General features: G+C 37.2%; 1 protein-coding gene across 3 annotated transcripts; it reads right to left on the bottom strand.

Moving 5' to 3' along the window:
- Positions 1-657: 657 nt before the first annotated feature.
- UBA3 (ubiquitin like modifier activating enzyme 3) lies at positions 658-24831 on the bottom strand. Of its 3 annotated transcripts, XM_032647417.1 has the most exons (18): positions 24750-24830; positions 24522-24563; positions 22547-22667; positions 20906-20986; positions 16828-16910; positions 14041-14121; positions 9742-9785; positions 9331-9395; positions 8866-9021; positions 7534-7636; positions 7284-7397; positions 3906-3959; positions 3333-3369; positions 3166-3247; positions 2119-2219; positions 1940-2003; positions 1797-1851; positions 658-1464 (listed from the first exon to the last, which is right to left on the bottom strand). In XM_032647417.1, the coding sequence occupies exons 1-18, from the start codon at positions 24767-24769 to the stop codon at positions 1376-1378; spliced, it is 1392 nt and encodes a 463-aa protein (XP_032503308.1). In that variant the 5' UTR covers positions 24770-24830; the 3' UTR covers positions 658-1375. The 3 variants fall into 3 exon arrangements, with proteins under 3 accessions (XP_032503308.1, XP_032503309.1, XP_032503310.1); XM_032647418.1 differs by lacking the exon at positions 9742-9785 and having other exon boundaries at positions 663-1464; positions 9331-9433; positions 24750-24831; XM_032647419.1 differs by lacking the exon at positions 24522-24563 and having other exon boundaries at positions 663-1464; positions 24750-24777.
- Between the last annotated feature and the right edge of the window lie 2533 nt (positions 24832-27364).

Below are 27364 nucleotides of genomic sequence, written 5' to 3'. Positions count from 1 at the left end.
GAGGTCAGGTTAGGCTTGGAATCCCTCCCTGTTCCAAGACTTCTAATTGGATAGCTTGAGGTAAATGACCTAAACTTTCTAAAACTATTCAGCTCTCAGATGAAGATATTATCACCTTCTCACAAGGCTACTTTGAGAATTATTGTAGCACCTGTATATAGCACCTGTAAACTGAACCTGTAACTTTAAAGGAAAGCATATACATTTACGCCATATGATTTTATAACGAAACAAATTATTTGTCAATATAGAGCTAGAAATAAAAATAAATGAAAATTTAACCCACTGACATGTAATCATAAAGCTTTTAAATAGAAAACTGCCATCCAAGTCAAAAACAGAGAACATGTACGACATGTTCCCACACTAAGATACTAAAACTCATTTTCAGTATTTATGCTTAATTTTGTTTTAAGCCTTAGTCCTTTAGGAGGGGGAAAAAAGCATTTTAAGAGGCGTTAATATAAAAATAGTCATTCCATTTCATTACCTTATTGTGTTAGAGAAAATTAAATCAGTAGATACTTATTGTGGCTAAAATATTAATTCAAGTACCATAAAATTTTCCTATTAGTAAATCTGCTACATATTTAAAAATTATTTCTACCTTACTACAGAACTACTTACTATCCTTAATATACTTTATAAAATTTCAGTGAGAAAAATAGACAATATATGATTTTATTAATAAATAGTGTGAAAGCATCAGTGATAACTGTTTAAACATTAAACTCTTTTAACATCCATGTCTTGGCTTTAATGTTGGGCATACTGGCTTCTATGGCACTGCAAGTAAACACACGAAAATACTTCCCATTTCCATGCACAGGTATTCAGCTATAACACCATTTACAAATTATTACGGACAAGATAACTTTTGCAATAGTATTCATTTGGACAGCCACAATTAAGTGAATATTAGATCAAGCAAGAAGTAGGCTATGTTCAATATGCTCTAGACGTCAGGCTGTAGTATTTAATGTTATTTAAAACTTAATTTTCTTATTTTTTAAAAGGGACATATTTTGTATATGTGGGTGCTCAAATGAAAACTGAAGAATACATTCTTTGACCATAACAAAATTCATATACAAGAGGGCGTTTGCCTCCTCCTCTAAAAGAAGCAATACATTTGCTCATAATCTCTCTCTCCAGGCACCATTTTCCATATTACTAATGAAAATGCTGACAAGCACCAACCCCGAAATTCTGTCTTCAAGGGAAAGTTACAAAGTTAAAAAACAGTGGCTCATTATAAAAAAAAAAAATCAAATTCCAGCAACACTAATGCTAAAAATGACATCTATTAAATTTCTTAGCATCCAAGAAGTATAATATTTTCATGAGTTTTCTATTATGTGCAGATTTCCTTTCCTTAAGAAGTAAAATGAAGTTTGAACAGTACAGTCTGTGGTGTAGTGACATCAGCAACTGCCAGTTCTTGCCCATCAACGAGTCCCAATTCTAAAAGAAAAAATATACAATTAACCGAAGCAAAAAAACTCAACAAAATAGATAATACACACATATACAAACTATAAAGAATCCTGGGCTAGATAAAGATCAAAATCCAGTTCTCTTTATTTAATCAAGGTAGTATTATATTTGATTTCCTAGAGATTTTTTAATATTCTACTAAAAGAGCAATAAACTCTATTAATGTTACTAAAGATATAAGTAGGATAGTAGCACCATTTAAAAGCATTAAAAGCAAATCTAGAAGAGGCATTTATTACTTTTACTGGAAAAAAAAGAAGAAATTGATTAGTACTAGTAAATATACTCATTTAAAATACCTTTCAATGTCTTGGTGAGATTTGGCCTTGTTCGTTCTTCAATAGAGGTTACTGACTAGAAAACAATAATGTAAAGCACATTAAGTGAAATTAAACTTTTAATATAATTTTGTGGAAAAAAATAAAAACTGAACACTGATCACCTGTAAGTAAAGTGTTCTATTTTTTCCCTCTAATGTGGCTGTGATAGCTGGAGATTTCATCTGCCTAAATTATAAGAAAAACAAAGTCAAAGATCACTTTTTAAAAAACAATCCTAGTTTTTAAAGTTTTAAAGTCACAAAACTTCTTCTACAACATAACAAAAGACTTGAACACTTACAGAGAAGCACTATTGGTTAGATAATCCAAAACCTCCTGCAGTTTAGCTGATGGAGAAAACTGAATGTTTTGAGGAAGCTGGCTACAAGCTGGGCAGTTTTCCTAGATATAAAATAAAACACAAATCACAGTGGCACATGTACCAATAACAGTCTCTTTATAATGAGGAAATGAAAATCAAGTTGTTTTAATAATCATGCATATTCCCTATGAACAAATTTTTATGTTTTAAAACCTGCTTTTCCTAAAGGGCCATTTTTCCTAAATTATTTTGCTATACAGTATTTATTTCAGGATACAGTATTACAAAAGATGTATCAGTAAGTACGGTTCTGGAAGTTAGAAAATACTTAGAAAGGGTGTGGGCAATTTCATTCACATTTCCAGCCAGGAATTAATATTTAAAAATCAGGGACTTCCCTGGTGGCACAGTGGTTAAGAACCCGCCTGCCAATGCAGGGGACATGGTTTTGAGCCCTCGTCCGGGAAGTCTCACATGCCGTGGAGCAGAGCAACTAAGCCCGTGCGCCACAACTACTGAGCGTGCGCTCTAGAGCCCGTGAGCCACAACTACTGAGCCCACGCGCCACAACTACTGAAGCCCACGTGCCTAGAACCTGTGCTCTGCAACAAGAGAAGCCAGCGCAATGAGAGGCCCACACACTGCAACGAAGAGCACCCCCCGCTTGTGGCAACTAGAGAAGGCCCGCGCACAGCAGTGAAGACCCAACACAGCCAAAGATAAATAATTTTTTTAAAATAATAAATAAATAAATAAATAAATAAATAAATATGCATGATCAAAAAAGTTTTCACGGGCTTCCCTGGTGGCGCAGTGGTTGAGAGTCCGCCTGCCGATGCAGGGGACACGGGTTCGTGCCCCGGTCCGGGAAGATCCCACATGCCGCGGAGCGGCTATGCCCGTGAGCCATGGCCACTGAGCCTGCACGTCCGGAGCCTGTGCTCCGCAACGGGAAAGACCGCAACAGTGAGAGGCCCACGTACCACAAAAAAAAAAAAAAGTTTTCATTAGTATACTATTACTAACCTTTCTCTCTGCTTCAAATGTGTACGTGTACAGTCCATCTACATCATTGAATACCAAGTAATTATTAAGGGGAATATATGCACTGTAATGAAAAAATGTTCATTCTTATGTAATTGAGCCAGATCAAAACACAGATTTACAAATATATTAAAAATGAAACCCATTACCTTGTGGCTATTTTAAAAACCTCAGTGGCACACACAGCTAAAGCGGAGAGAAAATAAAGGTGCTTTAACTCAATGAAAATTAGACATTTAAAATTAGAAGTTTTTAAAAAGTCAGTTATAAATCAGTACAGATAAATTTACAAGGTTATTGATTACAAAATAAGTAGACAGAAAATTACATAAACACTCTTATTTGTAAAAACTGAGAAAGTAACATTTTATATTTGTTTTGTATACTCTAAATGATAGAGTACCACCTCATGTTTTCCTCCCTCTTCTTCAGATTACCGTGCAGCCTGTTACACTGATTACAAAGAAATGGCACTAAAATGTCCCCTTATTACAGAGCACTTTATCTATGATATAATGTAAGAAAAAATATATAAAGGGTCCAATAGCTTGTTTTGTGGTTTTGGGGGCAGCTTGATTATGCCAACATCCACCCAAGAAGATAATCAAATTCCCAGAACACCAGTTTTCTGAGATCAAGTAGCTGCAGAAATATCAATTTAGGCATTGAATCAAAACCTGAAGGAAAGAAAACAGAATTAAGTAGTGGCCATTTTTCCTCACCTGCAATGACTGCATTTGTGGAAGCTACTGCAGGAATGATTCGTTTTACTACCCCTGAAAAAATATACTGATTAAAATGTGGTCATTTCTTTTAAAAAGTAGGTATCTTAAATTAGACAATATGATGATTTAATATCATTTTCCATAACTTGATTTTTCGGGCTTTCAGGTCAGAAAATAGACTTAAGCTTAACAATGAAACAACCTTCTTTCACATTCACATTATTTTCTGTCATGTTCAGAAACTTAAGCAAGTTACAGTAGGAAAGAATAGTAAATTCTTCACACTGTTTCATATAAAGATGAGACAATAATATATTAATAACTGCTAAAAATTAGAGTGTTTATTTTGTTCCAGGAACAGTATGAAGATTAAATAAAAAATTATGGAATTTTTATAACATCATGTTAGTCTTATCACTCTGATTTTAAAGATAAGGAAAATGAGGTTGAGAGAAATTAACAACATCCACAGCTACACACCTCACAAGTGATGGGGGGGTACATGAACCCAGCTCTGCCCTAAAGTGCATAACTTAAGCCGATACAGTATACTATATTTTATAAGTAAGCTTTGAGTAAAATAAAGTAGGAGAATAACAGTTACCTAATTTTTCCTCATCTAATAGTTTTAGCTCTTCTATTCACAAAAATTCAAAACAAATAAAAACTGTGCCTAATCATTTTGTTTCACTCTACAATATGGACTACACAAAATATTAAACGCAGTTCTCTATTTCTACCCCACTTTTTTCTTATCAGTATCCGCAAATTAGGAATGAACAAAGCCCCACCTGAAACCGTTTTTTTAAGTACAAAATAAACATTCTGTAACTATATTTGTACTGTTCATTTTAGAAAAGCAAAAATTCAGAGAAAAGTAGCCATATTATCTTAGAGTGTGAGACAGCCCTGAAAGATGTGTTCCCAAGACTTCAGGTGTAGGCAGGTTTTAAAAACTTCAAAAAAAGGGAAATATCTAAGAAGGCGCGAAAGGAAGGCAGTTAAGTTTGGAAAGTTGTTTTAAAAAGTTAATTCTGAAAGAAGAAATAGGGAGGAGCTAACCTCATGATTACTGGAAGCTCTCCAGTGAACCACATAGAGCAGGACGTACTGGAAGAAGGAACAGGTAGTCACAAACAGGGAGGAGTTGAAGAGATGCTGTCCAATAAAAGCAATGTGAAAATGATAAAGATACGCCCCTGTCCCCCACCCCTTTTCAAAAAATCTGGACTTCACTTCCAATTTGGCTTCTGTACTCCTTGTCAAGGCCCTCCATCCTCAGGCTGAGAAGTACACACCAAGCCTTCCTAAAAGGTATGGAAGGATAATTGAGACTACATATTGAAATGAGTTTATATAGTTCCTGATCAGGACAAAGAGAATTCATTTTTTAATTCAAACAATTAGCAAATAAATGTGCACTATATGCCAGACACTGTTCTAGGTGTTGAACAGAGGAGCAGTAAAAAAAAAAATTATCTGCTCTTACAGTGATGGAGGAGTCCATTAGACTGGATGGTCAGGGAAGACCTCCTTGGGGAGGTGATAATGTGAGCTGAAATCTAAACCATGAGAAAGACCCAGCCATGCAATGACCTGGGGAAAGAGCAATTCTGTAGAGTAAACACCAAGGGCAAAGGCCCCCAGAACAGGGATGAATTAGAGTGTAAGTATGAAATATTCTTCACATAGAAAAACAAGGCTACCATTAGCTCTGAGCAATTATGAAAAGGTAAAATAGTGAATGGCTTAGAAGGCATTTTCAGTTGAATGATCAGGAAATGGTGCAGTTCATACCTGAGGGATAAGCAGCCAACCCTGAGGGGCATCCAAGGAAGAGCATTCCAGGTGTTAGGATCAGGAGTATTAAAGCTCTAAGGTGGGATCAGGCTTGGGAACAAAGCAGGTCAGAAGAGGGGAACAAGGAGTGTATAAGAGCAACAAGGAGTGTATAAGGATGGAATTTTCAAATGACCAACCAGAATATTAGTAAACATAAGGAAATAATCACAGGAGAGAAATGGCAGATTTTCACAAAGACAAAGCTCTTTCTGGTGAACTTGATGATCTTGGACAAAATTCTAGGAAGGGTGAACTGAGAGTATCTACATTAGGAAAGTGATCACTAAAACTGAACATTATAATTGTTCACTGAGACAAGTCACAGGACTTAGTTACTGTGACTAGCTTTGCAACCCAAGGAAATGTGGAGGATAGGCTTCTGGAGAGCATCTGGAAAGGCCTTTCGTGACATCCTTGTGAACAAGACAAAGAAACATGAGGTACTCAAGAAGCTATGATCAACAGAAGGAGATAAATCTAAAAGGGCCTGACCAAAAGTATGATTCAGATGTCTGTTCTCAGCTAGTTTAGTCTTGTTAAAATTTTTAATTAATTATTTGGAAAAGAGATAAAGGATATGATTATCAAAACAACAAGTGATATGAAGCTAAAAATACACAAGTTGGCAGGCATAAAAGAATATACATGTATAAAGAGAGAAAAGCCAGCTGAATTTAAGAATAAACTTATAAGGACCTATACTTGAGTATAAAAGAAAAAACTACCACCCCCCATAACTGCCAAATCTGTAATAGGGAGATGTGGCTTAGCAATTGTATATGTGGAGAAAACTTCCAGCTTTTAACAGGCAGTAACCTGAAAGAATCAAAAGTAGAGCATCAATGTAAACAACAACAAAAACTAAAAAAGTCTGCTCTCCTCTAAGATTGCATCAATGATCAGAAGTTTATCATACGACCCATCCTAGAGCACTGAATTCTCACCTGGATAGTTAAGAGAAGTATGGATAACTAAAATATGGTTAGAAAAAAACATGATGGGAACTTGAGTCATGAAACTTGTCAAAGGGTTAAAGGAACTAGGAAGGTTGATGGGAGCGATAATGATTTGGAGGGTTCAATACGTTAAGGGCTATTACTTAAAAGAGAATTAAATGTATATGCGGCATACTCTGGGACAATACTCAGACCACACTAAAGATGGAGATTTCTGCTCAATGTACAGAAGAATTGTCTTAACAATACTGTCCAAATGTGAAATAGACTGCCCCAGGAAGGGATAAATTGCTCTTCAGCAAAAGATGAAGTGAATAAATGGCTCGACCTGGATGATTTAGGGCCTCTTCCAACCCTAAGTAAATAAGATTCAATAATTTTATTAAATTCCTTCTAGTTAAGAAGTAGTATGGATTCTAGCAAACTCAGTTCCCTCCTACCAAATTTGGGGCACCTTTACTGAATCCCAAATGGATAGTACTATCTGAAATCACATCAATTATTTCCCCCAAGGCATCCCACCTCCTGAAAAAGGGATCATCCTAAAATCATAATTTACGACAATTCACTAACTTACCTTGAGTGAGTCTATACGTAATACCCCTAATGTTATATTGTGATGCTCTCTCCAGGGATTTTTGGAAAATCCACTGAATATGATCAGGATCATCGCCGTCTAATGGAACCCCTTCTGTCAGAGGAGAAAAAAAGGAAGGGAAGACAGAAACGTGTAAACATAAATCAACTTATTTTTAATGTAATTATCCAAATAAATAATATAGACAAACATTTTATGTAATTCTGGATTATGAAAATAGGTTTATTACCTCCAAAAGGCTGCTCCTTAGGCCACTGCAATATCCTTACATATTCAATACAGTGTTCTGGTAGCCTGGGCATCGATGCAATGGTGCACATAGGAAAATTAACCTAAAATCACAGTTTGCCTTTTTTAGTGGATTTTAAACAAGAAATTACTTTAAAATGTAACTTCTAGTTATGATCTACTTTGTAACACTTTCTTATAATTCATCCTAGCCTTCTACTTACAGAAAGAAAACATTTTATATCATTAAGAATGCTTCTGAAACTAACACAGAGGATCTGAGTCACTTCACTTAAGTTGATCTGCCTAAAAAAATAGGGTTGCCCTATATTTACAAAGTATATAAATTTAAGCTTTGTTAGAACATGGGAAGGAAGGGCTGAATAAATTCTCAAATATGAATACTCTATTATGTTTACCTAATATTCATATCTGAAGATATAAAATTAGCCAAAATAAAAATAAATTCACAGTTAAATCAATTCCAAGTAGATACTAATAAAGTTATTTATATTTAAAAATCAAAATTCTAAATGCCCTTTAAAGTGGGTATGTAAATTAAAGAGCCCCATCTTTAGAAATATCATTCTTATCCCTGGTATCTTTATCTCCCTGAAACAATACAGGCAAAGACCAAAGAAAATAGATTACAGCTCTATCCCAACATATAACTTTGTAATTGATCTCTTGATCTCTACTCTCCAAATAAAAAAATACTACAAATGAATTATGAGAACAGTATCAAAATGATGATATTCAGTCTATATTATATCCTTCCTCAAACACAGCAAAATTTCATATTTTATCATCTTTCTTCTTAGCATGATTTTTAAAATATGGTTACCCCTAATTTAAAATCCTAGGGCTTCCCTGGTGGCACCGTGGACCCCTAATTAAAAATCTTAGGGCTTCCCTGGTGGCACAGTGGTTAAGAATCCACCTTCCAATGCAGAGGACACGGGTTCGAGCCCTGGTCCGGGAAGATTCCACATGCCGCAGAGCAACTAAGCCCGTGCGCCACAACTACTGAGCCTGCGCTCTAGAGCCCACGAGCCACAACTACTGAGCCCACGTGCCACAACTACTGAAGCCTGCACACCTAGAGCCCGTACTCCTCAACAAGAGAAGCCACCACACTGAGAAGCCCACGCACCACAACAAAGAGTAGCCCCCACTCAGGACTAGAGAAAGCCCACACGCAGCAACAAAGACCCAATGCAGCTAAAAATAAATAAATTTTTTAAAAAATCCTAAATATTGACTAGTCTTAATAATTCAATCCCTATTCTACCCCAAGATACTATAAAACAGATGTGGGTGCTTTTGTGATTACCTGTGGTGGGTACAGTTCCAGTGTGCATTCAACACAAGCAGTCATTCCAGGCAGAATCACCCGGGCATTTCCTTTAAAACCTTCTGTCCCCCCATCTATCAAAGGGACAATGGAGCTTGGATCTAATACACCATCTTCATAATTTAGAAGAGATATCTAGGAAAATTATTTGAAGGGCTTATAAGGAGAGGGGGATAAGAATTCAAAAAAAGGGAAATGCGATCTAGTAATTCTGTAAATCAACCACATTATTGAGTAATAATATAACAAACCAAGGGATTACATTAGTAGCAATTTACATCCTCACCTGAAAATTCATGACTGGCAATAAACAGTGAACTACACCTATTACTGAAAATTGAATAAACTCTGATTTTTCAAAAATATGACACAAAAGTCTCATTTTTAGTATGTTAAGAGCAGCAGGAAGAACTTCAGAGAACTGTAAAAACACTAAGTCTTTACCAGCATGCCATTTATCCATCTTCTGGCTATGACAGAATCCAGTCCACATACAATTATATGAAATTCTACAAGAAAAAAAATGCAAGTTAACTTTTTTAAAATGCTGCTGCACGAAATAAGTCACAATTTCTAAGAAACAAACAAAAAACCATTTTTCATTATAAAACACACAGCTTCTACTCCTTGAGTAATCCTTCCTCAAGAGAGCATATAAAAATGCACCTAATCGTGCCAACTAAGAATTAAAATGGTGCCATTCTCTTTTCAGTCAACAACATTCCTGAAAAGCCAACACCAAGAAATGAAAGCAAATAAAGAAACAGGCTTCAAATAGCTAGCAATCTTCAAACAGACAGCAACTAAAAAATAGTAAGAATTTAGTGAGAATTTAATTTCAAGTGGAAAACTTACGTCGATAGAAAGTGTCGTTAAAATCCTGAATCTTGTTGAAATGTCTGAACATAAGTAAAGGAACTTAAGCTGCTAAATTTTTAACTTGCAAAATGAATTCAACAATTCTATAAGGATCAAATTATAAATGTATATTTAAAACAAGACATAAGTCATCAATGTTCAAAGGAGGGGAATTCAAGGAATCTGACAAAATGAACACAATCCCACCCCATGAAAAACCTTTTTTCTAAACACTACTCTCCCGTAACCACATAGAGCAGTTTCTCTCATCTCCAAACCTCCATATCATTATAACTGTGTCTCTGTTATACTTTCTACTCTACTTCAGTTCTTATATAAAACCATAAGCCCTGGGAAAACAGAATGTGTACCTTCAACCACCAGCACCAAGCAGAGAGGCAATAAACATTTGTTTAGTGAAGGGAACAGGCACATTATAGTTCCCATTTAGAAAGGGGATTTTAGAAGTCAATTTACTGCACAAATTAACACATTGTACACCTTAAGTTTATACACTGTTGTATGTCAGATATAGTCAATTAAAAAAAAAGTTACTGCAAAGCTAATTTTTAGAAAACATGTTTCCAATAGCTTTTTCAGGTGCTAATGATTTGTTATTGGTTTTTTTCCCTTGGAGACGGGGAGAGATGAATTTTCTGCCTCATTTAACTCAGTTTTCCAAGACTCTCTTTTTACCCAACCCACACCATATCTGCAGGCTTCCCCAGCCTGGAGGGTGCCAAGGGAACCCCATTCAAAATTGGCTGTGGGTGTGAATCACAGTAGTTAACATTTGAACAGCATATATATGCTAAAAAAAATTTTTTTAATTTTTCAAATGAAGCAAATTTGTTTAGTAACATATAAATTACACTCCCCTAAAACAAATCATGCATTACATATTTTAGAAAGCAAAATGGAGAAAAGAGGGACAATACATATGTTTGCCCTAGATTTTTTTATTCTGGCCTACAAATAAAGTTATAAAAAATACATTCAATTCTAGCCCTCACCCACTCAGACCTCTGTTCCTTTTGAATGCCAGGCAAACAAGAGGCATAAGCTGCAGCTAGAACAGCTAGAAAAGGTCAAAAGAGAACCAGAGCAAACACTGGAAGAACAAAAATTGGAGACGCAGGAGCCAGACCAAGAAATCCCACCTCCTGGATTTCTACAAAATACCTAAAGTTTCCCAGATCTTAATAATGGGGGTAGACAAAGAGTGTGCACACTTTTTCCCCCCATCTTTCTCCCTATATGGACCTGAATTTGCAGTTTTAAACTTTTTATTTTTGCAAAGATAGTACACAGGTGTCCCATATTTCTTTCACCTGGTTTCCCCCAACAGTTACATCGTATATAACTATAGTACAATATCAAAACCACAAATGTAACACAGGTACAACGTGTGTGTAAAGTTCTGTCATTTAAACACATGTAGATATGTGTAGCCACCACAATTAAGATAAACAACTATACCATCACCAAAAATATCTCCCTCCTGCTACCCCTTTATAGTCACACCTATCCCTTCCACCACGCCTAATCCCTGGCAATCACTAATTTGTTCTCCATCTCCATAATTTTGTCATTTGAAGAAGGCTATAAAAATGCAAACATACAATATATGACGTTTTAAGACTGGCATTTTTCATTCAGCATAATGCTCTTGATATCCAACCAAGTTGTATTTCATTAGTTAGTTCTTTTTTTACTGCTCAGTATTATTGTACTGAGTACAATAATTGTGTATTGTATATACAGTATTAACTGTACCACAGTTTAACAATTCACCTACTGACAGATGTTTGGGTTGTTACCAGTTTTTGGCTACTGCAAATACAGCTGCTATGAACATCTGAGAACAAGTTTTTATGTAGACATAGTACTCATTTCTCTAGGGTAAATGCCCAGGAATGAAAGTGTTGAGTCGTATGTAAAGTACATATTCAAATTTTTAAGAAATAGCCAAACTATTTTCCAGATGGCTATACCATTTTATATTTCCCACCAGCAATGTACAAGTAATCCAGTTTTTCTGTATCTTTGCCAGCATTTATTATTTTTCATTTCAGCTACCCTAATAGGTGTGTAGTAATATCTCATTGTGATCATAATTTGGATTTCTTATAGCTAGTGATACTGAACATCTTTCATGTGCCTTTTGTTATCTTTTTTAGCAAAATATCTCTTCATATTTTTTGTCCATTTTCTATTTGCACTGTTCATTTTTTACTTTTGAGTTATGAAAGTTCTTTACATATTCTTGATGAGTCCTTTGTCAGATAACTACTTCCTAAGTATTCCCCAGTGTGTAGCTTATCTGTTCATCCTCTTAACAAGATCCTTCACAGAGTAAAAGTTCTTAATTTTGATGACGTTCAATTTACCACTTTTTTTCTTTTATGGATCATGTTTTAATGTGGTCTAAGGACTCTTCACCAAGCCCTACGTCCCAAAGATTTTTCTCCTACATTATCTTCCAAAGTTCTGCAGTTTTACATTTTATACTTAAACCTATGATCCATTTTGAGTTTATTTTTGTAATTTTGATGTTTGAGATTCATTTTTTTGCCAACAGAATTTAGCGAAGAGATTATCCTTCCTCCAGTGAATTGTTTTTGCACCTTCATCGAGTATAAATCGGCCATATTAGCACATGGCTATTTCTGGTTTCTCTATTCTGTTCCGCTGATCTGTGCCAATCTCTCTGGCAATACTACACACTCTTGATTATTGTAGCTATATAATAACTCTTGAAATTGGCTAGTGATTCCTCCGACTTTATTCTTTCTCAGTATTATCTTAGGTGTTCCTTAGCCCTTCTCTATGAATTTTAGAATAATCCCATCTGGAGAAACAAAAAAAATTGCAGGAATTTTGATAGAAATTATGTTAAACTTGTATACAAATTTGGGGAGAAGTGACATCTTTAGTATGCTGAAGCATCCAATTCCTGAACACAGAGTATCTTTCCATTATTTAGATCTCCTTTGATTTCTTTCATTAGTATTTTGCAGTATTCAGCATACAAGACCCATACTTATTTTGTTAAGTTTACACCTAAGTATTTCTCCTTTTTTTGAGTGGTTGTAGATGGCACTGTATTTTAAATTTCACTTTCCATGTGTTCACTGCTAGTACAGAGAAATACAACTGATTTTTGTATGTGATTTTTGTACCTGTGGTATTTCCAACATAACAAATCCCATTTCCTAAATTTCTATAAAATACTAAAAGTTCCGGGCTTCCCTGGTGGCGCAGTGGTTGAGAGTCCGCAGGCCGATGCAGGGGACACGGGTTCATGCCCCGGTCTGGGAAGATCCCACATGCCACGGAGCAGCTAGGCCCGTGAGACATGGCCGCTGAGCCTGCATGTCCGGGGCCTGTGTTCCACAACGGGAGAGGCCACAACTGTGAGAGGCCCGCGTACCGCAAAAAAAAAAAAAATTAAAATAATAATTAAAAAAATACTAAAAGTTCCCTGGATCTAAAGGTATGGGAATCAACAAAGTGTGAACAGTACTTTTTTAAAACATATTTCTTATAAAAATATATTTACTCTGACACACCTTCCATTTAACTAATAATACACTGACTCTTTACTTTGCCTGCTATGATAAGGCGACATGAAGATTAATGGGGGGCTTCCCTGGTGGTGCAGTGGTTAAGAATCCGCCTGCCGATGCAGGGGACACAGGTTCGAGCCCTGGTCCGGGAAGATCCCACGTGCTGCAGAGCAGCTGGGCCCATGTGCCACAACCGCCGAGCCTGTGCTCTAGAGCGCGTGAGCCACAACTACTGAAGCCCACGAGCCTAGAGCCCGTGCTCTGCAATGGGAGAGGCCCCTGCAATGAGAAGCCAGTGCACCACGGCGAGGAGTAGCCCCCGCTCACAACTACAGAAAGCCCGCGTGCAGCAATGAAGACCCAATGCGGCCAAAAATAAATAATAAAATCAAATAAATAAAGTTATTTAAAAAAAAGATTAATGGGATCCAACCTACGAACTCAGAGTCTAGTAGAGGAGATATGCAACTGAAACTGAAATTAAGGGCAATAAGGCAAAATAAATGATGGCACTGGCTACATTTATAAAATTTATATAACCTTAAAAAGAAAAGATTGGTAGGACATTTAACTGTTACCAGCAGGTATCACAGTAATAAGCTCACTGCTGCTGCTTATTTTCCTTTTGCTTATCTGTATTCTCTATGTTAAACATCTCCTGTATAATGATAATAATAAAAAGCTTCAAAAAGTTACGTATTAAGTAATTTATTTGTCAAAAGGATACGGAACTACATTGCAATTAGGAACTCTGTCATTTAGAAATTCTGCAGCAACTTCAGCCTTAGGTCTTCCAACATCTTTAGGCCTACAGGAAAAATTATATTTAAATTATCATTCACGATATAAATCTAGATTATCTATATAATCTACTTTCACACATAAAAATATCCACGGTGAGTTTATTTGGAGGCTATTTAGAGGAATATTTTTACCTAAGTATTTCTGATGAAAAATTAGTCATTCAACACTAAATGTCAACCCTTGTTGATATTCCAAATTAAGTATTTACAAGTATTGAAAAGTCTAATTAAGTATTTAAGTAAAAATATAAACAGTGCTTTTTTTTTTTGAGGTAAAGCATAATAACAGCATGTTTCCTAGCCACTTCTCACTGTTGTGTTTCCCAGTGCAAAAAATTATCCCAGATCCAGAGATTTCCAAGTATTTGCCCTAAACCCCAGAACTTCAAGGTGTTACTATGCAGGTCTTGGCTGAAATAAATTCGAGAGGTCCTAGGGATGCAAGAACGTTCACTTATCCCCTTCTTCCCATGTGTGCTGATTAAGTAGTAACTTTTGTGCCCCATAAGAAGCCATAACCATGTTTTTGAAGGAATAATTCCAAAGGCATTATCTAAAATTGCAAATGTTACCAATATTTTCAAGAAGGTAAAACTTAAAAGACCTCAAAAGGTCACTCCTAGATAATAACCACAGCTACAGACAGGAAAGGACAGGAATTCTCTCTTCTAACCTCAGTACAAGTGGTATTTTCTTTCCTAATATTTCCTCATTCTCCTCACAGAAACAAATCACTCCCTCATGTATACATAACAAGTTCTTCATTACTACTTTTTCACAACATATTTTTGGTTATATACATAGGTCTATCATACTAGACTATGAACAACTGGAAGAAAGTTACCATATTCTTACCTCTTTGTACTCCTTCCTACTAAGCACAGAATAAACACTTTAAAAATAAACGAATATTAAAAAATCAACGTGCCTAATAGAAATCATATTTTATTTAAAATTGGAATTAAAAAAAATGCTTTACCAGGTCAATTTTCTCCTAATACAGCAGTATGCTTTTTTGACTCAAAACTTCTGATAAGAGGTTTTTGGTTTTTTTTTTCTGATGAGAGTTTTATTCTGACTTTGTCCTAACTTGCAATAAGAAGAGGCTGTAGCATAAGTCAAGCAACTTGATTTCAGTACTGCATTCAACTACTCTGGACAGAGCTGTTTAGGTATGTAAAGATGATAAAATAGAGTTTCAAGAATCTTTTAGGTTGTGCATTGTATGTGCTTTCATAATAGATCCCAAATAAAAGAACTCCTAGATGGTTTCTGTGGAAGCTGCAACTTTATCATTCCAGAATTAGGGGATTAGATTGCTCCACCTAAAAACTGCACTTTGAGCAAAATGGCCTTTTATATACATCATCCTTGCAGGACACTGTGGCCTAATCACCTAACCTGGAAAACAAGTACCTACCCTGGGGTTTGCTCTGAGATTAAAAGAGGTACTATAGATAAAGAGCTTAGAAAGTACTTAATATATCCTAAGCACTCCACAAATGTTAACTGTCATTATGATCTTCAATCATTATTTCAGCCCAAAATTAAAGGGCATGGCCTATTATCAATAACCAATTTGGTGGTGTCTTTTTTTTTCCTTTTTCTTTTGAATTTTATTTTATTTATTTTTTTATACAGCAGGTTCTTATTAGGTATCCATTTTATACATATTAGTGTATATATGTCAATCCCAATCTCCCAATGAGTGGTGTCTTTTAGAGCAGTCATACACTAAAAATTTGTTAGACTGGAAAGGGCCCACAAACTTTTTCTATCAAGAGAAGAGAAATTTCGAGGTTTAAAAAAATAAACAAACGAGAACCTTAAAAGTTAAATGTAGGGTTCACACAATTACAATACTTCATTAACTTGACTTAGTTTAACCCATCCTTCAATCTCTTTAAGATTTTCCACAAACTTAATTTTACCTTTTCTGCTAACCTAACCTCATCCTGCATACCTAGAACTATTTGAGTGCTTTCTGTCAGTACTCTATAAGCATCAGAGAGAGAGGAAAAAAGTCCTTATCTCTCTGTATCTATAATTCTTTGATTAACAAATAGATACATTTATCTAAGCCATTCAAGCCCCTAAATGCTACACACTAAAATTTATTAATGAACTTTTCCTCATATCTGCATATAAGGCCTACTTCCAGTTTTTAAAGTCACTTCAAACAAGCTGCTCTTAGATTACCTTCTCTCTGTCATGTATGCCTAAGGTAATTATCCCTCTTTGTTCCATTTCACTTGCTCCTGGGTTTCCTCTCCTTAACTCACCATTTTCTTTCCCCTTCTATAAAAAGTTCAAACTGTCACAACTTCATTGCCCCAGAGTCACCACTCAAATCTTGGCTCGTAAGTCCCCACCACTATATCTCACGAGGGCCTAATACATAGTTATGGCTCTCTTATGAAATCAACAGAAAGAAAAGAGCTGCACTCATTGTCTTCAGGGCACAATCACCCCAAAATCACATACACCTTTTGTAGATTTCCTTAAAAACAACAAAAACATATATTTGCTTACAAAACTTCTTTCACCAGAATGCCCAAAATTTTGCTGCAAAATTTTACCTAAGATGGGAGAGTAGTTATTTTCTTAATAAAATTAGTGCTATCCTCTCAGTGGTTTTTAAAATTATTAAACTGCAGTGTACTCAAGTTCAAATGATTATCACAATTTTAAAATAAGATATTAAAACTTACCTAAATAAAAATTGCCTATTTAGATTGGAAACATCTATAGTGTCCATGTCTATAACATGAATCTGTCTAAAACCAGACAAGGCCTGTGGGAATAAAAAAAATCCAATTAAGCAGAAGTTTCCTCACATCTGAAATTTTTAAATTTCTTTTCAATGGTCTTAAATCTACAAATTCTCAATAATAAATTCTGCACAATCGTTTTCAATGGTTAAAGAGTCTTACAAGATATATAAAATTCAGGGTTCTTGTAAAAGGTCAAAAAAGTGTAACTACTCAGTTTTAAACAGTCCATATCCAAAAGAGAATAACTCAAAATTTCTATAGTTGTTTCATAATCCCATAAACACGTCTGTAAAGTTTGTTGCTTTCCTGCTGCTGCTGCTGCTGCTGCTAGATATTTTAATTTTACTAGTCTTACTACTTAACTGTATTTGCTATTCTTTTCAGAATATTGTTAAAAGTAATTCCTACGAGCTTTATCTTAGTTTACATAAGCATGCCGCCATTCAGGAATAACTATAAGATTATATTATAAACACACACACACATATGTATATACACTGCACATGTAAAAGAAATACCTTAAAAGTAGAGTCAAGAGCAAGCAATCAAACAGCTAGAGAAAAGCAACGAACTCTTGTGTTTCAGTGATAATGCCACATATTTTAACAGTACAACCACTGTTCAAATTTACCAGCAGAAGCAAAAAACTAAAAAAAAATAGATCTCAATAAACAATTATGCTTTTCTGGTCTTGGTCAGTTTACTTATGTAATCAAATTGAATCACTTGGCAATAATTTCCCCATTTTTCTGCCCCTCTTTATAGCAAGAAACTCTCAAAAGAGTTGTCCATACTTTCTTTCTCAAAGTCCACTCTTGCACTTGCTGTAAACAAGCTTTCACTCCCATCACTCCACCGAAAACCACACTTGTCAGGTCATCAGTGACCTCCACGTTGCCACCTCCAAAGACCAGCTCTCAGTCTCTCTGACATGACCCATCTCAAGTATTTGCCAGGGTGTGGATCAATTCCCCTCCTGAAAACACGTTCTTCACCTGGTCACCCCACTCATGAGAATATGAACACTTTTTAAAAATTGGTTTCCCATTCACCACACTCATGAATTTTACTCCTAATTTACTGGCCAGAATTTGGAGTGCCCTTGCGCTTATTAGCTCTGGTGATTTCAGACAATCTCATAACATAAAGCATCATCTAACAGGTATCTCAAACTGTACAGTTTCCAGAACCAAAGCCAATCATTCTTGCTCACCAAAACCAGCAAATCTGTTTTTTGCCCAGCCCCCTCACTTCAGTGAATGCCAACTCCATCTTTCCAGTTGCTCAGGGCAAAAACCTTATCATGTCATGCTTGACTGCTCTCCTTCTCTTATGTCCCACGCCAATCCATCAGCAAATCCTGCTGACTCCATCTTCAAAACATATCCATAACCCGACCACCTCTCGCCACCTGCAGTACTACCATCCTGTTCCAAGTCACTCTCACCTCTTGCCTAGATGCCTGCACCTTCTAACCAGCCTCTCAGCTTCCTTCTCTGTTCTCAACACATCAGCCATAGTGATCCAAGTTAAAGCCAGACCGAGTCAACTCATCTGCTTAAATCTCTCCAATGACTTCCTGACTCAGAGTAAAAGGCAAACTTCTTACAGTAGCACCTCAAGCCTTTTGGGATACTCCAAGCCCCTCCCATTATCTCTGATATCCTCCTAGAAAATGCCCCTCCTTCCTCACTTCTGCTTTAGCTATAATGACCTCCTTGCCCTCCTGGAACATAAACAGTTATGCTCCCACTTCACAGCTTTTGCACCTGATATTCCCTCTGCCTAGAATGTTCTTGCTCACCTTTTTGCTCAAGTAGCACCTTTTTGTGAACCCTTTCCCTTCCCGCCAGGCTATATATTGATATCTTCCATCCTTCCTTTCTCCATAGCATTTATTACCATCCGACATACTACATAGTTTACTTGTCTTTTCCCTTCCATTAAAACATAAGCCCCACAAATACAAACACCTGTCTTGTTCGATGCTGTAACTTCAGCATCTAAAACAGTATACAGAGAAAGAGGCATCTAAAACTGGTATACAGAGAAAGAGGCTGAATAAATATTTGCTCAATCAATAATATTAAGGTCATACCCTTTTTTTTAGAATGAGCCTTTGGGGGGCTTACAATCAATTGAAAAAACATGTATGTACATCTCTTTTGTACTTATGTGTGAAACAAGCAAAGTAACAAGTGGTAAAACCGAAAACACTTAGTTTTCTTCTTTTTTGAGTAAGAGGTTATTACAATGCAATAAATAACAAGGCCACTCCTAAAGTTGCTGGATGACTACTCCTCAGATCTAATCTCCAATTACTTTACATTTAAAATTGGTATCTATCACATTTGCAAATAACAGCTTTGGAAAAAGTTAACTATTTAGGGGATTTGTGCATACAATTTGTGCATACAAAACCACTGCCCATCCTCCATAAATCCTTTGGTTCTCACGCTGCAAAGGGTATTTATGTCTGATAAGGTACTGTCATTTTGGCACCCTATCACAGAGTATATCATACATGCTGCTGTTTATTTTGTGAGAGACTTGTCTTCCCAATGATATTTCAAATTAAGGACACAGATCATGATGGCTTACAATGCCCACAGAACCCAGCATAGCCGACTACCATGAAGCGTATTAAGTTTTTGCAGTCTCACTAGGAGTGATGTTAGTGTTTCCTAGCAAAATTAATGTGACTGTTTATATTTAAACTTTGCTCCCAAGGCTGACTTTTTAGGTCCTTCATCTGCCTGTTATCTGCTTCATTTTCCAAGAAGCCTACTCTAGCATTTCCACTTTCCCACATACTAATCATAAGGCTGGCATACAACAGCTGCACATCAATTCTTCCCTTATCCATTTTTGCTAAATAAACTGATAAAGTCTTATAAAGAGCTACTACTGTAGTTATCAGAAGTCAATGAAATGGAAATTCCCTGGTGACGCAGGGAATTCCCTGGTTAAGAATCCGCCTGCCAACGCAGGGGACAGGGGTTTAAGCTCTGGTCCGGGAAGATCCCACATGCCGCAGAGCAACTAAGCCGGTGTGCCACAACTACTGAGACTGCATTCTAGAGCACGCAAGCCACAACTACTGAGCCCACGCACCAGAACTACTGAATCCCGCATGCCTAGAGCCTGTGCTCTGCAACAAGAGAAGCCACTGCTATGAGAAGCCCGCACACCGCAACGAAGAGTAGCCCCCGCTCGCCACAACTAGAGAAAGCCCGCGCACAGTAACGGAGACCCAATGCTGCCAAAAATAAAGAATAAATTAATTAATTTTTAAAAGTCAGTGAAACTAATTAAGTCACAAAGTATGTATTTCCAACCAGTATACAGAAACAGCTTCACTAAATAGTACCCTCTCTTAAGACAATAGTCATTTAAAACAGACTGACCAAAAAAAAGGCTTAGCTCCCCCAAATTTTATGGGTATACTACCATATGGTCTTAAAAAAGTTACTATATGATTAGATCATGTAATGACCTAATGGTTCAGTGAAACACCTAAGAATTGATGGCCTGGATTGGATTCCAGGTACATCACCATAATCCAGAAAAAACTTGTCATTTAACATCCCTGAACCTGTGTCTCCCCTCTATATAAAATGAGACAGTGTCCTATCTACCTAAGTGGGTTATTTTGAGGGACAAAAGAAATAATAAATTCTTTGAAATTACATGTTAAATATGAGTTACCAGTTTTGTTATTTACTTCACTGAATTAATGAGCTCTCTGCCAGAGGAAGCACAAAGATTTGTTGGATAAAAAGCAGAGAAGAAAAGAGAAGTAAGAATTTCTATTAACAACTTTATAGCCGAGGACTTCAGGGCTTAAAAAGTTAAGTTACATCATCGTTTTAATTACTATCTGGAATTTGACCTGCTAAACTTATCTAACAAAGGCTCAGGAGAAACGGTTAACAATCATAACAAAGAAATGACAGAAAAGGAAAAAGGTTTAATTATCATAAAGAAAAAACTTCATATTATATAGTTATATTACCAGATTTTTCAGGAGCTCACATCCTAAGCCGCCAGCTCCAATGACTAGAACTTTACACGTATCTAACAAAAACTGGAGAGACTGTAAAGAACGAAAAGGCATATTAAAATCTAGTTGATAAAAACCTTAAGTAGCATCAATAAAGCAACAAACCATAAAATAGCTTCTGAGGTTTCCATGAAAAATGCAACTAATGATAAAGAACAGCCTCTGTAGTTAGTAAGTTATATTAAATTTATGAACAAGGTAGAACCAGAAATTCTATAACCCTAACGATTTCAGAGTTCCAACTTTAATGTTTTTAAACTGACTTTTATTGTATGAAATTAAAACGGTATTTCTAACAAGAAAAACTATGCCTAGTTAAGAGTAGTTTTTTTTTTTTTTTTAACTTTGAAAGGGATGGAAAGCATCAAACTCATTTAACTGACTTCTTACAAATAGAAAAGTGTAAAAATTTTAAGAACTGAAGATCAAGCACTGCATAAGGTGTTTAGAGGTCTTTAAAAGAAAAAAGGCAAGGGCTTCCCTGGTGGCGCAGTGGTTGAGAGTCTGCCTGCCGATGCAGAGGACACGGACCGGGAAGATCCCACATGCCGCAGAGCGGCTGGGCCCGTGAGCCATGGCCACTGAGCCTGCGCATCCAGAGCCTGTGCTCCGCAACGGGAGAGGCCACAACAGTGAGAGGCCCGCGTACCGCAAAAAAAAAAAAAAAAGGCAAGAACAATAATAGCTGCTTTTGAATACAGTGGGTTAAACTTATAAAACATGAGATGACAGGAAGAAAAAACAGACAAAGCTCTTAGAATATTGCCTATCAGCAGGAACAACCACTTAACAGAAGTATCTTAAATTATTAGGCTAAAAAAAAATCTTCAGAAGCACAAGAAAATATGTTGGATTATCCAAAGAAATGGAAAATACTGTCAATTCTGTCTAAGATTCAAGGAAAGAAGAGTTATTCAGATAAGACACCGAGTCAAACCCAAGAGTCTGAACCTTAATTTTAGGAGCAGCACAATACTTCTATTTCAAAACATCTCTTCATCAATACAAAAGGACATAAAGTTTTACTGTAAAATTTACTGTAAAGGAATATTTCCTACCTTGTAATAAAAAACAAGTTGTTTCTAACTAACATTTGCTTTAGGTCAGACACTACCAGTTCCAAATTCTATTCCTCTATTATACAGAAGTCACATATTTTTTATACTTTTTAACATGCAATTAATTATATTCAATTCTAAGCAAAGATGCTCATTTCAAATAAACTTCAAAATTTAAACAAGCACATCTATATTCCTGTGAAAATTAAATTTCTCATAGCAGGGCTAAAAAGGTGTGTCTCAAAATTAATTTTAAACCGGAATTTTAAGTGAAATATAACTTAGAATTTTAAATGAGGTCATGAAGTCATTTTACTCTTGAAAATTTTCAACATGTTACATGAGAAATGTGAAAACAACTCAAATATTAGTCATTCAAATAAAATCAGTTGCAAATATTCCATTTAGTATTTCAAGATAACTTACACAATTTTAGTAGTATTTTTATTATAAAAGTAAATTAAAAAGGAAGCATTTTATTGTTTTTGAAACATAAAACTATTAGAGGAGTTATTTAAAAATAAACGTTTCTCACTTCAGTGCTCGGTTCGAAATCAGGGTGTGTGAAGGGTCCAGATCGCTCGAGGAACTTCTTTACATGGTTCCAGCGACCTTCCCAGTCTCCAGTGTCCCCACACCCACCATCAACAGCCATTCTGCACAGAACACAGTAAATTCAGCTGCAAAGATCAGTATGAAAAAGCCACACCTACAAGTATTATGGTTTCCCCAAATGAAAAGGTAACGACACCAGACCTGCTCAAATAAAAAGGGTAATATTCCATGTGGTTATGCTTATGCTTTTACTGTCTTTTCTTGCTATTATACAGTCTATTTAAAGGTAAGAACTGCACATGTTTGAGGAAATAAGTCAGTCGAGATGTTTCTGGGTTCCTAAAACCACCTAAGATCAAACTTGGGATACTGGTCAATCGGTGAGAAATGGGCTTTCTAAACATTTGGAATTTACTAAAGATCACTGCAAACTGCCCAATCTGTTCTATGAACACACTTGGAACAGGAAATATAACCTACAAGGAAAAACAAAATCCATAAAAGCCCTCCACTTCCAGAATCCTAATGCTTGACATCTAACACAATTCATGTGTCCTTTCCAAGTCTGAAAGGTGAGACTTGAAGATTATTTTTCATGAGAGGAACTTTAACACATTTTTCTCTGAGAGGTCCTAATTTTCAAAAAAGAAGCTCTTAGGACTATGAAGTGGTTTCTGTTGCCACTAAACACAAAGAATGTTTTAGGTTATAATTATGCCACAGATCGGCATTACCATCTAGAAATCTTTTAGAACATACAACTGAGTAACAAGGGACTCCTCTAACAAAATACAGGTATTTTCTACTCATTGCAAGATCATGTTTCATTGTGATTATTTTTAATTTTCAAATTTCCTATAATCCCACAATTTCTACCTTCAAACATATTAGTATATCCAATTTTTACAAAAGGGACCAAGTATTGCCTAGCAATAAAGACCATAGGTTTTGATGTCACAGCTGGGTTTGGTTCCACAATTAATAGCATTGTGACCTTGAGCAGATTACTTAACAGTCATAAACCTCATCTGTAGCTTGTTTGTACCTACTTCTTAAGGTCACAATGAGGATAAAGAGATAATCCACATAGACCCCTTAGTACAATACTTGGTATATAGTAAATATTCAAATTGTGGCTGTCATTTTAAAGTGGAGAGGAAATGAAATGTGAAATTAAACTTGTTCCAAGTCCTCTTGCAATTGAAATTCAACTTTCTGAGGAAGATACCTAAAGACTCTAAGGCCCTGCTACTGGGAATTGGCCCAGAAATTAATACTAACTCACCACGCCCACTGCAAGAGTACTTTCTTCCCCTCCCACATAAGGAGGAAGAAAAAATATGTGGTGTTGCCCAGCGTGGAAAACACTTCGTTTAAACCTGTGTCACCTGCACAAAACTAAGCATCTGATATGAAATAAGGTGTGTAATTAACGGAGAAAATAAGCTCTTTGGAGTCAACACTCTCCTTTAAGAGCCAATGATTTTGCACAAATGATTGAAGTGCTTAGTACAATACCTGACATAAAGTTCTCATAAAAAGTTTGCAATTAATACTGTTGTCTCAGTGTTTACGAAAGGCCCAAAACGGCCTAGTGTCCATTTCATGTGTTTTAGTAAGATTCCCTTCTCACAAGGTCACGGCTCTGACAATTTGGGATGGAGGAAGAGCGGGGCGCAAGGGTCCTTCCGCAAGACCTTTAAGTCAAGCACCCCGGCGGGCCGGCGCGGGATCTGTGCGCGCTACTCGGGCCCGGCGCCCGCCCGAGATAGAGACCAGGAGGGCCCGCCGGGCCCCTGGGGCTGCGGGCGGGGCTCGGGGGATGAGGCGGCGCAGCCTGCGCTCCGGGTGCCCCCCTCCCAGCCCCCCGGGCCCGCTGCGGCTGGTCCCCTAGGCCTGGGGTGGGGGGAGGCGGGGGTCCCCGGAGAGGGCCCCGGCCTCCCGGCAGCACTAACTTCTCAGCCAGCAGCTCCTCTATTCTCCTTCTTTTCTTCTCCCTAAAAGAAAGAGAGAATAAAAGAAGGGTCAGCATCACGCTACACACTGGGCGCCGCGAGGGGATGAGGGGCGAGGGGACGGGGCGGAGGGTGGCGGGGACCCCGGGTGGAGGCGACGACCGCCCACCGCCGCGCTCTCTCACAACCCAGCCCGGCCCGGGGCGCCTGCAGAACCCGGGTACTTACGGCTCCTCGCCATCCGCCATATTGTTCTCCGCCTCTTCCCAGGAACCCCCACGGCGGGAGGAGCGAAGGGGCGGGGCGAGGCCGGGAGGGAGAAGGCGGGGCCGGCAAAGGAGGCGGGGCCGGAGAAGGGGCGGGGACGACAAAGAGGGACGGGGAAGGAGGGGAGGAGGCGGGGCTAATGGGGCTGCCTGTGCCAGGCTCCCGTGGCTTCAAAGACTTCTTTGTAATTAAAATCTTGATTAAATACACTTAATTGGAGAAAACTAGTGTATAATGTTTTGCTGTGTGAGAATACAGACGTAATACATTATTTGTTTATACAACTTATGTATATGCAAAGCATCTCATCACCTAAAGATAAATGGTGATAGAATTTTGGAATACTTTCTTCCAGAGTCAGAGATAGATAGGTAGATATGTAGGTAGATAGATAGGTGTGTGTGTGTGTGTGTGTGTGTCTGTGAGTGTCCCCGTGCGCACATGCATGTGCTTGTTTGGATGGCTGGATACAGAAAAACAACCGTGTTCAAAAATATTTGTGTGCATACATATATATGTATATCCTTTCTTGGAGTGTGACAAGAATGAGATTTAGAGTCAGAAGAAACAGTTTAAATCCTTAACTCTCCACTGATTAACTATGAGACCTTGGGCACTTCTGTCTTCATTTGTAAACTGGGGATAATAATGTTTACCTTGTAAGACTGGAATTAAATGAAATCCATAGTGTTTTCAAAATATAAACCCTGATCAGTCACATCAGCATCATTAGAGAACTTGTTACAAATGCAAATTTTCAGGCTCCACCCTCAACCTTCTACTAAGCTTTGGATGATTCTGTGCAAAATAAAGCTTCAGAACCACTGAAGTGGAATGAATGCATAAAGCCTGATAGGCACTCAGTAAATGTAGCTGCTATTAATAAATTATGATATTTAATCTCCTCTTTGTCCTTTATTATCCCTCAATCAGGTTTAAGTCAATAGCATTCATTGAGCTGAAAGTCAGTGCCAGGCAGTAAACGGAGGGATAGAGTTCACAGTCCACAGTACCTAACAGGAAACACCAGCCTCTCTCCAGGTCACATGTCTCAACATCAACTAAGAAACCTCTTTTTTTGCCTAGACTCCTCCGCAGATGGAAACTACTAAGGTTCTTTTTCAAAACAGGCTCATGTGTGCTGGGTCCCCAGCAATGCTACTTTTAGGAGACCTTTCCATTAGTGGCAGTGAGCATCACAACCCCCTCAAATGGTGAAAACCAAAGGGTGCCTTGAAGATCACGTAGTCCAAACCCACATACTTCGTGAGGAGGAAGCTGAGGCCCACCATGAACAGAAAGGGGCTGGCCCAGGAAGAGGTCTGCAAAGGCATCTGACCCTGCTTGTGCCTTGGGACTAATACCCTGACTCACTGTGGTGGTATTTTGATAGATGACACCAGGCACTCCCACTGGCTCACAGTGACAGATAAGAAATAGCCACCTGTCCTTGCCACTAATGAAAGTAACAGAGACATGCAAGCAAAACCTTGCAACAGACTTCATTTTAAATGGACCATAGCACAAACTGTTAGATTATCCACTATGGTTTATATACAGACAGATAAATATCCTGGGTGGTCATATCTAGAAGCACAGATTTGGACAGAAGAGCCCCAGAAAGGCTTTATGTTGAAGCCAATCCCCCTGAATGAACAATGACAAAGAGCTGTGACTAAAAGCATTTCAAACAGAGCCTGAAATAAAGTAAGGATTCCACATGTGTTCATTTTTATTTTAAATAATTTTATGATAAAGGTCGAAATGTGTAGTGGAAAAAAAAGTCTCTTATAGTTAAACCAGAGAGAGAAGGATGGTTAATATTTTAGGAGAGAGGAAGAAAGGGATCATGTTTTATACAGCTATATCCAGATTTTTTTCATTTCTTTGTTTTTAAACCTCTTTGGAGGTTTAAACAAATAAATTAAAAAACACTGAACAAATGTTTACTGGATATCATTTGCCTATAATCACTGAGTAATGCTATTATTACTAACACACACTTGACAACTTATGGTCATGTGGTCCTGAGCAATTGGAAGGTAAAAGTTCTCGGTCACAGCTCCTAATGGGGTCCTACTGGGGCTCCCACACTGGTCTGGACCAAGACGGTTTACTCAGCTTGCCCACAGCACAGCTTCTTGAAATTCTTAAGCCCCAAGGAATTCTTCACCACCCTCTGACTTCCTGTAACTAAGCACCAAGCCCTGGCACACCTCTATTTAGTACTCCTCTCACTGTCTTGTATTTAAGTTTAGGTTTCTACTGCATTGCAAGATCCTTGAAGGCACAACAAGACTGCATTCTTTTCACCTTTTTCACCTGGAAAGGACTCAAAATATGTGTTGGCGTCCTAGTGATATTTTTCAACATTTTGTTTTGCTATCAAGTCTATCCGGATACAACCATAGCAATAAAATTGCAACTAGATAGAGAAAGGTCAGTGAATGTTCACTATAGCAGCGTAGAAAACAACTCAGGTTAAAGCAGTGTTAATACCATACAGATGAATCAAGTCCTGTATTATGATTAATAACAGTAACAGTATGCAATGTGCAATTACTATACTCTAAACA

The sequence above is a fragment of the Phocoena sinus genome, chromosome 11, assembly GCF_008692025.1.
Source record: "Phocoena sinus isolate mPhoSin1 chromosome 11, mPhoSin1.pri, whole genome shotgun sequence".
In the NCBI taxonomy this organism is placed as follows: domain Eukaryota; kingdom Metazoa; phylum Chordata; class Mammalia; order Artiodactyla; family Phocoenidae; genus Phocoena; species Phocoena sinus.
Note: the sequence above shows the minus strand (reverse complement) of the source record. Positions and strands in the feature narration are given on the sequence as shown.